The sequence below is a fragment of the Capra hircus genome, chromosome 3 (genome assembly GCF_001704415.2).
Source record: "Capra hircus breed San Clemente chromosome 3, ASM170441v1, whole genome shotgun sequence".
Lineage (NCBI taxonomy): Eukaryota > Metazoa > Chordata > Mammalia > Artiodactyla > Bovidae > Capra > Capra hircus.
The window spans coordinates 69,943,154-69,958,792 of record NC_030810.1 but is presented as its reverse complement, the minus strand read 5'-3'; the positions used below and the strand labels follow the sequence as shown (position 1 = coordinate 69,958,792).

The 15,639-nt window shown below is 38.4% G+C and overlaps 1 protein-coding gene across 3 annotated transcripts in view; it reads left to right on the top strand.

The window, feature by feature from the left end:
* FAM69A (family with sequence similarity 69 member A) overlaps positions 1–15,639 on the top strand; it is a 126,139-nt gene that overhangs the window by 108,285 nt on the left and 2,215 nt on the right. For all 3 annotated transcript variants that reach the window (XM_018045765.1, XM_018045766.1, XM_018045767.1), the window contains 2 exons: positions 9,271–9,378; positions 14,442–14,618. In XM_018045765.1, coding sequence (XP_017901254.1) covers positions 9,271–9,378; positions 14,442–14,618 — 285 coding nt within the window. The remainder of the gene's footprint in view (positions 1–9,270; positions 9,379–14,441; positions 14,619–15,639) is intronic.

Sequence of the window (15,639 nt, the reverse complement as noted above, 5' to 3'; positions counted from 1 at the left end):
CTCATGGACAGAGGAGCCTGGTGGGCTATAGTCCATGGGGTTGCAAAGAGTTGGACACGACTGAGCGACTAACTTTCTCTTGTGGAGCCTGGGCTCTAGAGTACAAGGGCTTCAGTAGTTGCACATTTAGAGATAAGCTCTATAGTCTCTGTGATCTAAAATACTCAGAAACCGTAAACTATACCTGCAGCAGGTTTCACTCCTGAGTCACACCCAAGAACTCCCACCACCTTTCCCTCAGTGAAAAAAGCATGCCAACGAAATTCCTGGCCATCTGATACCAAACAGATGGTTCTGCATTTCCTCAAAATCCCCAGAGGCTGACCTGGACGAGAAAGTATTGAGACTGCTTCTCCTATGAAGATGAAACCTAATATTCTTGGTTACAACCTGGTCTAAAGGAGAAAGGAGGCATGGTGAAGGGCTCACCCAAGAGCTTCTGCTAGTGATAGCTAAAGAGCAACAGCTTCTAGGTGTTTGTATTTAACTCTGCTCTCATCTCTATTAGGGCTATCCTTACTCTCAAAGCAAATAGGTCTGCTGAGCCTCTGCTGGCCTTTCCAAGTATTGAGTAATTACCAAAACCCACTATGCTTTGGCTATTTCTTTGGGATCATGAAAAATTTATGCCCCCAGGGACTTCCCTGGGGGTCCAATGGTGCTTCCAATGCAGGGGCACGGGCTCAATCCCTGGTTGGGAACTAGACTGTACATGCTGAGCAGCATGGTAAAAAAATTTATGTCTCCAGAATGAAAGGTTCAAGAAATCATCCTCAGCCCCAATCCCATACAAGAGGAAACCGAGTCACTGCAAACCTCTAATAGGTTGCCTTATCCCAAGAGCTAGAAGTGGGCAAGACTGATCTGTGAGCCCCATAATGTCATCAGACGAAGAGAACCAGACAGACAGGAAATTCTGGGAAGGAGCAAACAAAAGGTAATTGCAGAAACCAGGAAAGAGCAAGAAGATCTAAAGTAGGCATTAGGAGATAAAGATCAGAGGAATTCTCTCAGCTACAGGAATGTACTTCCCTGGTGGCTCAGACAGTAAAGTGTCTGCCTGCAATGAAGGTAGACCCGGGTTCGATTCCTGGGTCGGGAAGATCCCCTGGTCAATCCACTCCAGCACTCTTAACCTGGAAAATCCCATGGACGGAGGAGCCTGATAGGCTACAGTCCATGGGGTCACAAAGAGTCGGACATGACTGAGCGACTTCACTTTCACTTTCAGCCATAGCCTTGTCTTTATTTTATATTGGTTAATGCATTCTTTCTGCATTCTTTAGATTTTTTTAATTCATTTGTTCTGTGTTGTTTATTAATGTAATTAAAACTGCATAGAGTTTTGCCACGGAGAAGGCGATGGCACCCCACTCCAGTACTCTTCCCTGGAAAATCCCAGGGACGGGGGAGCCTGGTGGGCTGCCGTCTGTGGGGTCCCACAGAGTCGGACATGACTGAAGCAACTTAGCAGCAGCAGCAGCAGAGTTTTGCCAAGAGAATGCACTGGTCATAGCAAACACTCTCTTCCAACAACACAAGAGAAGACTCTACACATGGACATCACTAGATGTTCAATACCAAAATCAGATTGATTATATTCTTTGCAGCCAAAGATGGAGAAGCTCTATACAGTCTGCAAAAACAAGACTGGGAACTGACTGTGGCTCAGATCATGAACTCCTTATTGCCAAATTCAGACATAAATTGAAGAAAGTAGGGAAAACCACTAGACCATTTGACCTAAATCAAATCACTTACGATTATATGATGCAAGTGAGAAATAGATTCAAAGGATTAGATCTGATAGACAGTGCCTGAAGAACTATGGACGGAGGTTCACGACATTGTACAGGAGGCAGTGATCAAGACCATTCCCAAGAGAAAGAAAAGCGAAAAGGCAAAATGGTTGTCTGAGGAGGCCATACAAATAGCTATGAAAAAAAGAAGCGAAAGGCAAAGAAGAAAAGGAAAGATATACCCATTTGAATGCAGAGTTCCAAAGAATTGCAAGGAGAGATAAGAAAGCCTTCCTCAGTGATCAATGCAAAGACATAGAGGAAAACAATAGAATGAGAAAGACTAGAGATCTCTACGAGAAAATTAGATACCAAGGGAACTCTTCACGCAAAGATGGGCACAGTAAAGGACAGAAATGGTAATGGACCTAACAGAAGCCGAAGATATTAAGAAGAGGTGGCAAGAATACACAGAGGAACTGTACAAAAAAGATCTTCACGACCCAGATAATCACAGTGGTGTGATTACATCCACGATGGTGGAATATCACTACAAACAAAGCTAGCAGAGGTGATGGAATTCCAGTTGAGCTATTTCAAATCCTAAAAGATGATACTGTGAAAGTGCTGCACTCAGTATACCAGCAAATTTGGAAAACTCAGCAGTGGCCACAGGACTAGAAAAGGTCAGTTTTCATTCCAATCTCTAAGAAAGGCAATGCCAAAGAATGCTCAAACTACCGCACAATTGCACTCATCTCACATGCTAGCAAAGTAATGCTCAAAATTCTCCACGTCAGGCTTCAACAGTACGTGAACCATGAACTTCCAGATGTTCAAGCTGGATTTAGAAAAGTCAGAGGAACCAGAGATCAAATTGTCAACATCTGTTGGATCATTGAAAAAGCAAGAGACTTCCAGAAAAACATCTACTTCTGCTTTATTGACTATGCCAAAGCCTTTGACTGTGTGGATCACAACAAACTGTGGAAAATTCTTCAATACCAGACCACCTGATGTGCCTCCTGAGAAATCTGTATGCAGGTCAAGAAGCAACAGTTAGAACTGGACATGGAACAACAGACTGGTTCCAAATCAGGAAAAGAGTATGTCAAGGCTGTATATTGTCACCCTGCTTATTTAAATATATCATGGGAAATGCTGGGCTGGAAGAAGCACAAGCTGGAATCAAGATTGCCAGGAAAAATATCAATAACCTCAGATATGCAGATGACACCACACTTATGGCAGAAAGCAAAGAAGAACTAAAGAGCCTCTTGATGAAAGTGAAAGAGGAGAGTGAAAAAGTTGGCTTAAAGCTCAACATTTGGAAAACTAAGATCATGGCATCAGGTCCCATCACTTCATGGCAAATAGATGGGGAAACAATGGAAACAGTGGCAGACTTTATTTTTCTGGGCTCCAGAATCACTGCAGATGGTGACTGCAGTCATGAAATTAAAAGACACTTGCTCATTGGAAGAAAATCTATGACTAACCTAGACAGCATATTCAAAAGCAGAGACATTACTTTGCCAACAAAGGTCCGTTTAGTCAAGGCTATGGTTTTTCCAGTGTCATGTATGGATGTGACAGCTGGACTATAAAGAAAGCTGAGTGCTGAAGAATTGATGCTTTTGAACTGTGGTGTTGGAGAAGACTCTTGAGAGTCCCTTGGACAGCAAGGAGATCCAACCAGTCCACCTTAAAGGAAATCAGTGCTGAATATTCATTGGAAGGACTGATGTTGAAGCTGAAACTCCAATACTTTGGCCACCTGATGCAAAGAACTGACTCATTTGAAAATGCCCTGATGCTTGGAAAGATTGAAAGTGGGAGGAGAAGGGGATGACAGAGGATGAAATGGTTGGATGGCATCACTGACTCAATGGACGTGAGTTTTTGTAAACGCTGGGAGTTGGTAATGGACAGGGAGGCCTGGCGGGCTGTAGTCCATAGGGTTGCAAAGAGTCAGACACAACTGAGTGACTGAACTGATTGAACTGAAGACTGCATTCTTCTCTGAATCTTTTTTCAATTTTATCATTGGTTTTGGCTATAGTTTCTGATATTTAAAAAAATGTGTTATTATAATTTCCCAGATGCTTGAAATTTCAATTTAGGCTTTCTCTTTGACTCAAGAGTCGTTCAGTCGTGTCCGACTCTTCGCAACCCCATGGACTGCAGCCCACCAGACTCCTCCGTCCATGGGATTTTCCAGGAAAGAGTACTGGAGTGGGTTGCCATTGCCTTCTCCTCTACAGTTGTGGAAACCTCCAGAAATAACAAAGAGAGCAAACAATAGAATGATTAAGAAAACGTTTACATATAGTCGGTAGAATTGTATTGGTCATTAATTACTATAGGTTTAAATACCAGGCAGTAGCTTCAAAATTCTTATGATTTAATAAATTTAAATGATAAAAGCACTATAAAAAAAAAAGAATTAAAAGAATATTTCAAATTTTCCAGGTAGATTTTTTTGTTAATTTCAAATTTCTTATCATATTGTGACTGGAGAATACTGCTTTCTGCTGTGTCTGTTTAGTGGAATGTGTAGAGCTTTTGATCTGATTTTGTAGATGTTCCATGGGCATTTGAAAAAGTCTGTTCTCAGTGCAATTAGATGTACCTTATTAGCCAGATTATTGAGTTCTTCTGTGTCTTTTTTTGTAAACATTTTTTATCTGTCACAGACTAAGAAAAGTGAAATAGGGGTCTCCTACTTATAGTGGTTTTCTCTTTATTTCTTTTTCTATTTCTTATAGATTTCATGTAATTAATTTTAATATTACTTGATTTACTTTATAGCAATTCAGGAAGGGGGAGGACTGTGAGGGAGAGGGTATATGTTGCATACATAGAGCTGATTCACTTCACTACAGCAGAGACTAACAACATTGTAAATCAGTTTTATACTCCAATTAAAGTATTAGTATTGTAATATCATCATTGTGGATTATATGTTTTAACACTCGAAAAACTCTAACATTTTCTTTTTTGCCTTATTTAATGCTCCCTCACCTAAAGAGGGGGATTCAACCTCATCTGGTATAAGATTGTAGCTTAACTTTGTTCTTTGTGTTTGGCTGGTGTACCTGTACCATATTTTATTTTTTGACTTTTTTTGATATTGTCTATTTTCTAAAGATATTTTTCTTGCAATAGGTAAGCTTTATCCGATTGACATTTATAGTAATGTCTTAGTTCTATATCACATTTTATGACCTACTTTTTGTTTTTAAGGATTGATTTGTATCTTTCTCTAGAGGTTATATATTTGTTTTATGCTTTTGTTCCTTTTGATAATTTAGGATGGTTTGTATTCTGGTTTTAGCTCTTTATTGGTTAGCCTTATACTATAACTTTTAAAAATATATTTTATTCTCTATTGCTTTAGGCCACATCTATTTATTCCCCATTACAAGCAGTGACAAAATTATTATACTTCTATCCATCCCATCTCCTTTATTCTACCTCATTTTAATGAATACATTATTAGTTCTTCAAAATATCATCTCTATACTTTTGAATATACTCTGTCTCTATTATTTGATTTATAAGAAATAAATAATGTCTTTTGACCTTGGATATTAAAGATAAGGAAATCAACATCCTTTTTGCCACCTCTCATCTTCTTACATCTCCCCTTCTTGGTTTTGTTAATCGTATTACTTTTACTGGTATACTTTATATTAACATTGTGAATGCTACAGAGTAGTGATTAAGAGAAGGAGCTCTGGAACCAGACTGCTTAGGTTGAAATCTTGGCATTATCATTTTGTAGCTTGAGCAAGTGCTGTTTCTGTTTCCTTATTTTTACAGTGGTGATAACAATAGGTTCTACCTCACAGGGCTGTTGTCATAATAAAAGTGTGGCACTGGAACAGTGCCTGATACATGGTAAGCATCTAGGAACTACGTCATACTGTTTTAACAGTTATTATGAAATAGATTCTCAGGGTTGTTTTCATCCCAGTCCTACATTTCAGCTGGCTTCCACGCACAGTTTCTGTGTTCATCTCTTGGTTGCCTCAAATTCATTCTCTAATAGTTCTTCAAGAGATGCGAATGGGAATTATATCTTCTGATCCTTAACATATTCAAAAACATTTGATGCCTTTTACTTGAAAGAGTTTGGCTATGGAAAATAAGAAGAGCTATTATTGAGCACTTATTAAAATCACAGGTGATCCATCCTCATTAAACGATTATAGCTCATAATAGTGCTATAAGTCAAGCAGTATTTACATCTCCTTTTACAGAAAAGGAAATCAGGACACAAGCAAGTCACACTTCTTTCTCGAACTTTGCTGGCACTGCACTACCTTTGAAGATGGCTGTTGAGAAATCCAAGTCCAATCTGATTTATTTTCCCTTAAATATTTCTTGATCTTTTGCCTGTTTGCTCAAAGGATTATTTTTTCAAGTCCAGTAAAATTCAATGGGATCTGTCACAGGGATCATTCTGTGTCAGTTTCCTTGGGACACTGTGAGTCCTCTCAATCTGTACATTAAAGACTTCTTTCACTTATGTGAAGTTCTGTTGAATTCTACCTTGATTATTTTTTTCTTTTCCATGTATTCTATTCTTCCATATATGGATATGCTAGGTATCCTTTGTCTTCTATATCTATAATTTTAGCTCAAATTCTTTTTAGTTCTTTTTAAATTTCCATCTTACTTTGCTCACTTTTCTCATCCTAGCCCTCATAAGTCTTTCTATGTTGTTATTTCTGTCTTCCCATGCTTTTACCCATTCATACTATGTCTTTAATTTCTGTGATTTTTTTTTCTTTTTCTTCCTTTCTGAGTTCTGTTTGCTTCATTTAAATTCAGTTCTTTTGTCTCATCATTATGTCTCCTGCTTTGAAGTCTTAAACTGTTTCATTAAGTCTTTTGAATTCATAGCAGTATGTTTGCTGTGCTTCATGGCAATATTCTTCTGGAAGAAATTTTTGTTTGAGATGTCCTCTTCCTATTCCTTTCTTCCTTTTCCTTATAGATTTGCTGTATAGATCTCCAGCTTGTTTTGAGTATTACTCATTACTGAATGAAAGGAGTTCTTTAACCAGCTATTTGTAGGAAGCAACTGGGGCAGTGAAATGAGCGAGTGGTGAAACTCCCGTGGCCCAGAATTTGTGTGTGTGTGTGTGTGTGTGTGTGTGTGTGTGTGTGTGTGTGTTAAGAGAAAAAGAAAAGATGAGACAGAGAGACGGAGATACACAGATTGCTTTAGCCTCTCTCTCTCCTCAACAACTACAGAGATGCTCATAATATAGTCTCTCCCAACCCTTATTTTATTTACAGACTGCCTCCAACATAGATAAGATTTTTAAGGATTTTATTAATCAGTGCTGCCTTGCCCTGGTGGCTCAGTGGTAAAGAATTTGCCTGCCAATGCAGGAGATATAGGTTTGATCTCTGGATCAGGAAGATCCCCTGGAGAAGGAAATGGCAACCCACTCCAGTATTCTTGCCTGGGAAATTCCATGGACAGAGGAGCCTGGAAGGCTGCAGGGTTGCAAAGAGTAGGGCATGACTGAGCACACACACACACTGCCTTGCCCTGCTACTTCATGATGCCAAATAGAGTCCTGGGAAGTTCTCACAGCTTGTGCCCCCTAAACTTTCATTGCAAACCAGAGAGATGGGTCTGTCCCTCAGGTATACCACGTAGTCAGTGTTCTCCCAGCTTTGAGAAGTGAGGTCACAGCAGGTATTTAATCTCAGCATCCTTCTGTACTCTGGTGTAATTTTTACTGTATTTGGCAGGCCATCCTCATTTATTGTGCCTTAAGGTTACATTCGGAGAAGGCAATGGCACCCCACTCCAGTGTTCTTGCCTGGAGAATCCCACGGACGGGGGAGCCTGGTGGGCTTCCGTCCATGGGGTCGCACAGAGTCGGACACAACTGAAGCGACTTAGCAGCAGCAGCAGCAGGGTTACATTGGTACCTTATCTTGTCAAAGGATTTGGTTTCTTTCTTTCTTTTTTTGTCGCAACACACGGCTTGTAGAATCTTAGTTCTTTGACCAGGGATTGAACCCAGGCCTTTGACAGTGAGAGCAGAGTCCTAACCACTGGATGACCAGGGCATTCCCATCTTTTTTTTTTTCCTTGTCTTGGGGCAATATCAAGGAGACACGATGACAGAAGTGCCTTGTTATTTTAAAAATATTTTGGTATTTTAAGCTTTTAATTCATTTTAAAATAGAGCCATTTAAAAAAAATAGACTGCCCATCTTCTCATAGGCAGTAGGTACCATACCACCTCAGGCCATGCTAAGTGGGAAAAAAATGACTTCAAAGTTCTGTGCACACCCTAATCACAAGATGTCTCATAGTTATATAACTAGTAAGGAGCAGAGCTTGGATTCAAATCCAAGTCTGTCCATATCCAAAGCCTGAATTATTTTTATCATAGAACTTTCTCTTAAAGAATGTAAATATTTCTTTATGGTTTCTTTAATTTTAATTTTATTGGCACATAGTTGGTTTACAATATTGTGTTGATTCAGTTCTACATATACATATATTCATTCTTTTAGATTCTTTTCTCTTAGAGGGTATCACAGAATACTGAATAGAGTTCACTGTGCTATAGAGTGTTCCTTGTTGGTTATCTATCTTATATATAGTAGTGTGGGCATGTTCACTTCATCGTTCTGATTCATCCCTCCCTCTCATTTCCCCTTTGGTAACCATAAGTTTGTTTCTGATTTATCTGTAAGACTGTTTCTGCTTTGTAAGCAAGTTCACTTGTATCACTTCTTTTTGATCCCACATGTAAATGATACGGTATAGTACTTGTCTTTCTCTGACTTAATGCACTTCGTATGATAGTCTCTGGGTCCATCCATGTTGCTGCAAATGGCATTAGTTCATTGTTTTTGTGGCTGAGTAATACTCCACTGTATGCGTGCCACGCCTGCTTTATCCTTTCCTTTGTCAATAGACATTTAGGTTGCTTTCATGTCTCGGCTGCTGTGAATAGTGCTGCGGTGAACACTGGGGTGTACCTATCTTCTTGGATTACGGTTTTCTCCTGATATGTGCCCAGGAGTGGGATTGCTGGATCATACGGTAGCTCTATGTCAGTTTTTTAAAGAACCTCCATACTGTTCTCTGTTGTGATTATACCAGTTTACGTTCCCACCAACAGTGTGGGAGGGTTTCCTTTTCTCCACACTCTTTCCGGTATTTATTGTTTGTTACTCTCGGATGATGGCCATTCTCAGTGATGTGAGGTGATACCTCTTTGCAGTTTTGATTTGCATTTCTCTGATAATTAGTGATGTTGAGCATCTTTTCATGTGCTTTCGGCCATCTGTATGTGTTCTTTGAAGAAACATCTATTGTGATCTTCTGCCCATTTTTTCATTGGGTTGTTTTTGACATAAAGCTGCATGAGCTGTTTGTATATTTTGGAGATTAATCCTTTGTTGATTGCTTCATTTGAAAATATTTTAATTTGTTTCTCCTGTGAACATTTTTCCATTAACTACTTTTTTATTTCCTGGTTTTTAGTGTGACAAATACAAGACCGGAGTTATTGATGGGCCTGCATGTAATAGCCTTTGTGTTACAGAAACTCTTTACTTTGGAAAATGTTTATCCACCAAGCCCAACAATCAGGTATGGACATTATGAGTTAACATTCCAGACTTATGGTGCTATCTGATTTTACCTTAAACTACTTATTAAAAGAACTGTTGAACTGGAACTTTAGGATATTTTAAATAATTCAATTGTATATTTTAAATAATTCAATTGTATAAATACAATAGAACATTAAAAAAATAAGATCATTTCAGACAGTGATAAGGGCTATGAAGAAAATAATTCAATTGTATTATTAATTGAATTATTAAAATAATTCAATTGTATAGACTCATTCATCCAACAGGTATTTATTAATCCCCTAGTCCCAGCATATTCCATACACTATTTTAGATGTTAGGAAAACAGGAGTGATTAGACAGATAAGATTATTTCCCTGTGGGTCTCATGTTATCCCAGAGGGATAAGGAACATAAACAGTTGACAGATAAGTGAATAAGTAAAGTAATTACAGAATGTGGTGTGTTTTATATAGGATATACACAGGGTGAGTTGATGAAATAGACTCACCCTGTGTATATATTTAATTTCTAAATATTTATAGAAATTTAAAGTAGATTTCAAGTCTATAATACTAGCCATGCTGAAGAAGTTTTCTAAAATAAAGTGCAATATTTGAGTATCTGCTGTTTGCTAAGTACTAAGTACTGCTTAAGGCATTGGGAGAGACCATGGGGAACAAGACAGATGAAACCTCTGGCCTCATATGCCTTATGTTTCATGTGAAAGAAGACAGGTGATAGAGTCAATAAAGAAATAAGGTCATTTCATGGATTCCTTGGTGGTACAGTAGATAAGAATCCGCCCGCCAGTGCAGGACACGGGTTCAGTCTCTGGTCCAGGCAGATTCCACGTGCCATGGAGCGACGAAGCCCACGCGGCACAGCAGCTGAGCCCTCGAGCCTAAACTGCTGAGCCCGCATGCTGCAACTGCTGCAGCTTATGCAGTAACTGCTGCAGCTTGTGCACCTAGAGCTCGTGCTGTGCAACACAAGAGGCCGCCGGAAGGAACAGCCCGTGCACCACAACGAAGAGAAGCCCCACTCAGTGCAACTAGAGAAGGCCCATGCACGTCAGCGAGGACCCAGCACAACCAATAGATAAATGCAATAGAACGTTAAAAAAATAAGATCATTTCAGACGGTGAAAAGGGCTATGAAGAAAATGAAATGAGGTCATGGCTTAGAGGGTAACCTGTGAGGGAAGAGGGATCTACTGTAGGTAGGAAATTAGGGAAGGTCAGCCTAAGGGGACTTCTTGGCTGAGTCTTGAATGATGTGAAGGAATGAACTGTATGAAGATCACTGAGAGTACATTCCAGACAAAACCAGTAGAGTGAAGGAGGTCATGAAACAGGAATGATGGTGATAGGTTCAAAGAACAGAGAGAAGACCAGCATAGAGGGGATATAGAGACTGAGGCAGTAGGTGGTAAAGATCAGGTTGGAGAAGCAGGCCAGCTCATAAAAGCCTAGCAGACAATGAAAAAGGCTTTGGACTTTATTCTGATTGAGTTAGAGGGTTTGAAGCCGAGGAGTGAGTAATCGTATTACTAATTAATACGGTCATATTTGTTTTTTACAAATAAACAACAACAGTGTAAGCAACAGTAGGCTGCCTGGGTTCACATGCTATAGCTTTGCCACCACTGTATTCCCTTCAGCATACTGCTTCACTGCCCTCTGCGTCAGTTCATCTATCAGTGAGGTCAGGGTAATGATAGTATCTACTGCATAGCGTTGTTATAGGGAGTAAGATAATCAAATAAACTAACAGATCATAGCATAACGTGAAGCACCATAGATTGTTAAACAGCTAGATAGTTAATAATGACTAATTCTGGGAATTGGGGAAATGGATGTTGAACTTTTCATCTTTCTGTGTAATCTGACTTTAAAAAAGATTATATCTATAGCTATAAACACTTATATTAAGAGATAAGATCTCAAATAAACAATTGAACTTTACATTGTAAGGAATTATAGAATAAACTAAATCTAAACCTTGCTGAAGGAAGGAAATGATACAGATTACAGCAGAGATCAAGGAAATAGAAAATAGAAAAACAATAAAATCAATGAAAACAAAAGCTGATCATTTGAAAAGGTCAACAAATTTGACAGACTTTTAGTTAGATGGACTAAGAAACGATGAGAGAAGACTCAAATATGAAAATCAGAAATGAAGCAGAGACATTACTAATCAGTTCTACATAGATAAAAAGGATTATGTGAGAATACAATGAACAGTTGTATAGCAACAAGTTGGATAATCTAGATGAAATGGGCAGATTCTTCCTAGAAATACAAAACCTACTAAGAAATAGAAAATCTGCATAGACTAACAGGGAGATCAAATCAGTAATCAAGTCCCCCAATAAGAAAGGCCCTGGACGTATGGGTTTCTCTCATGAATTCTAATAAACATTTAAAAAACTAACACCAATCCTTCTTACCTTTTGATGGCTTAACAGTGAAAATTGATCAATGTAATACATGACATTAACATAACAAAGGGGAAAAAGGAACACCACAATTAATGCAGAAAAAGCGTTTGACAAAACTCACAATAAAAACACTCAACAAACTAGGAATAAAAGGCAACTACTTCAACACAGTAAAAACCCTTGTGTGAAAAACCTACAGCTAGCATCATGCTCGGTGGTGAAAGACTGAAAACTTTTCCCCTAAGATCAAGAAGAAGGCAAGGATGCCTAGTTTCACCAGCTCTATTTAATATAGTACTGGAAATTTTGGCAAGATCAATTAAAGAGATAAAAGGCATATAAATTCAAAAGTAAAAAGTAAAATTATCTCTTGATAGATGATATGATCTTATTTGTAGAAAACCCTAAAAATTTCACAAGATTATTAGAGCTAATAAATGAATTCAAAGTCAACCCACAAAAATCTGTTGCATTTCTATACAGTAACAATGAGGACAGATATATAGACTAAAGGAATATAATAGCCCAGGAATAAACCCTCACATATACAGTCATATAATTTTTGACAAGCGTGCTAAGACCATTCAATAGGGAAAGAACTCTTTTTTTAACAAATAGTACTGGGAAATCTGGATATATACATGCAAAAGAATGAAGTTGGACCCTTACCTAACACCATACACAAAATTCAAGTCAAAATAGATCAAAGATCGAAAGATACGAATTAAAACTACGAAACTCTTACATGAAAACATTAGGTAAAAGCTTTGTGACATTGGGTTTGGCAATGATTTCTTCCACAGGCAACAAAAGAAAAAAATAAACAAATTGTACTTCATAAGAATTTTTAAACTTTGTGCATCAAAGGTCTATATCAGTAGAGTGAAAAAGAAACAGAATGGGAGAAAGTATTTGCAAATCACATATCTGATAGGGGATTAATATCCAGAATATATAGAGGGCTCCTGAAACTCCACAACAATGAGAAACCCAGCTGTATTTAAAAATCGGCAGGGACTTCCCTGGTCCATTGGTTAAGAATCCTCCTTCATGCAGGGGACGTGGCTTTGATCCCCGTTCAAGGAACTAAGATCCCACAGGTCTTGGAGCAAATAAGCCCATGCACCACAGCTAGAGAGCCATGTGCCAGAACTGGAGAAAGCCCACCCACGTGCTGCTAGGAAGACCCAGAGCAGCCAAAATTTAAATAAAAAAAGGTCAAAGAATTTGAATAGACATTTCTCAAAAAATGGTATACATATATCCAATGAGTACATGAAAAGATGCTCAACATCACTGATTATAGGGAAATGCAAATCAAACCCACACTGAGGGAAATTCCCTGGCCGTCTAGTGGTTAGGACTCCATGCTGTCACTGCCGGGCCCTGGGTCAATCCCTGGTTGGGGAACTAAGATCCCACATGCCACGTGGAATGGCCAAAAAGAAAAAGATACCACGTCACACCCATCAGAATGGCTACTGTTTAAAAAAAAACAACAGGTGTTGGCAATAATATAAAAAAAACTAGAACCCACTATTGGTGGGAATTTAAAATAGTATAGCCACTGAAGAAAACAGGTTGGCAGTTCCTGAAAACATTAGAAGTAATGTGACCTTATGATTCAGCAATTCCACTTCTGGGTATATATGTAAAAGAATTGAAATCAGGATCTCAAAGATATATTTGTAGATCCATATTCATAATTATTCACAATAGCTAAAACGGAAGCAACTCAAGTGTCCATTGATGTATGAATGGAAATGAAAAATGTGGGATATTCCTACAATATAGTATTATTCAGCCTTAAAAAAGATGGAAATTCTGACACTTGCTACAATTTGGTAAACCTTGAGGACATTATAAGCTTGTTAGAAAAGGACACTTACATAAGATACTCAAAGTGAGTAGTTGAAATCAGAGACAGTAGACTGGTGGATGGCAGGGCTGAGGAAGGGGGCAAACGGAGTTATTGTTTAATAGATAGTTTCAGTTTTAGAAAATGAAGAGTTCTGGAGACAGATGATGGTGATTATAGCACAAGTTCATGAAATCTAATACCACGGAACTAGATGTTAAACATGGTTAAGATGATCAAATGTTCTATTTTTCATATTTTAGCATGATTTAAAAACTGGAAAACAATAAAATTGATCATGGTAAAAATACACATATATATATTTAGGTATGTAATATTTTTTAATTAGGAAAATTGAGAGAAAAAACTTTGAAGTATGATTTCAGATTTGCAATTCAGAAAGAAAGTCAGCTCAGTGTCAATGTTTTGTTGCTCATTTGTTTTTTTAAGAGGTATTGGTGGCTTAGTCCCTAAGTCGTGTCTGAATCTTGTGGCCCCACGGACTGTGGCCCACCAGGCTCCTCTGTCCATGGGATTATCCTGGCAAGAATACTGGAGTGGATTGCATTTCTTTCTTCAGGGGATCTTCCTGTCTCAGGGATCAAACCCGTGTCTCCTGCATTGGAGGCAGTGTCCTGCATTGCAGGTGAATTCTTTACTGCTGAGCCACCAGGAAAACCCCTTTTTTCAGAGGAAGAGGACACTAAAAATATCATGTAGATTAGATGAGGGTCTTCTACTCTGCCTAAAGCATAATTTGTCATTCTTTTCCCAGATGTATTTAGGGATTTGGGATAATCTACCAGGTGTTGTGAAGTGTCAAATGGAACAAGCACTTCATCTTGATTTTGGTACAGAATTGGAACCAAGAAAAGAAATAGTGCTATTTGATAAGCCAACTAGGGGAACTACTGTCCAGAAATTCAAAGAGATGGTCTACAGTCTCTTTAAGGTAAGTATATGCATTCACATGTTGCTGGTATGACGTGGTTCTCTTCTAGAAGTTGGCAGGATTTCATTGTAAGCCATAAAAATGTTGCTATTCTTTGACCTATATCAAGGACTCTATCTTGAGGAAATAATTCAAAGAAAAGTAAAAAAAAAAGGAGGGTGTTCACTTTAACATTACTTATCATAGCTAAAAACGTCCCAATGTGAAAGGAGAGTTCATTAAGTAGATGGGCTGCTCTATAGCTTCACATTATAACCAGTACACCATTTTTTAAAAGGTGAAATAAAATTAGTAGACCCGTTTTTTTTTTAAAGAATTAAATAGAAATATTAAAAGATGAAAATAATTAACACTTCTGGAAAGAATATTTCTCTCATTTTCATCACACTCATATTTTCACTCAAAATCTTTCTTTTCTTTGGACAGTTGATACTTTTAGACTGTTTTGTGCCAGGGAACATTCATAGGGAAATCACTTTTTGGCCTTTACTATTGGAACAATATACTTCAATGAAATGTAAAAACAATTACAAAATAAGAGATAGTAATTTGTAGTTGACCTTTACAACTTTGGATATGGGCAAATTACACTGCAATTTTTAAGTGTATGGATAAGTCAAAGAATAATTAATGGTCTGGTTAACTATCTACAGGGTTTAAGGAGATTATGGGAGTTAGGGTGGTCATTTCTTAACAGATAAGTATACTTAGCAAAGTGGGTTTTACTGCAAGTACCTAAAGCATAGTTTTGACTTGACAAATATAAATATCTGCTGCTGCTGCTACTGCTGCTAAGTCGCTTCAGTCATGTCCGACCCTGTGCAACCCCATAGACGGCAGCCCACCAGGCTCCCCCATCCCTGGGATTCTCCAGGCAAGAACATTGGAGCTAGGTTGCGATTTCCTTCTCCAAAGCATGAATGTGAAGAGCAAAAGTGAAGTCACTCAGTCATGCCCGACTCTTAGCGACCCCATGGACTACAGCCTACCAGGCTCCTCCGTCCATGGGATTTTCCAGGCA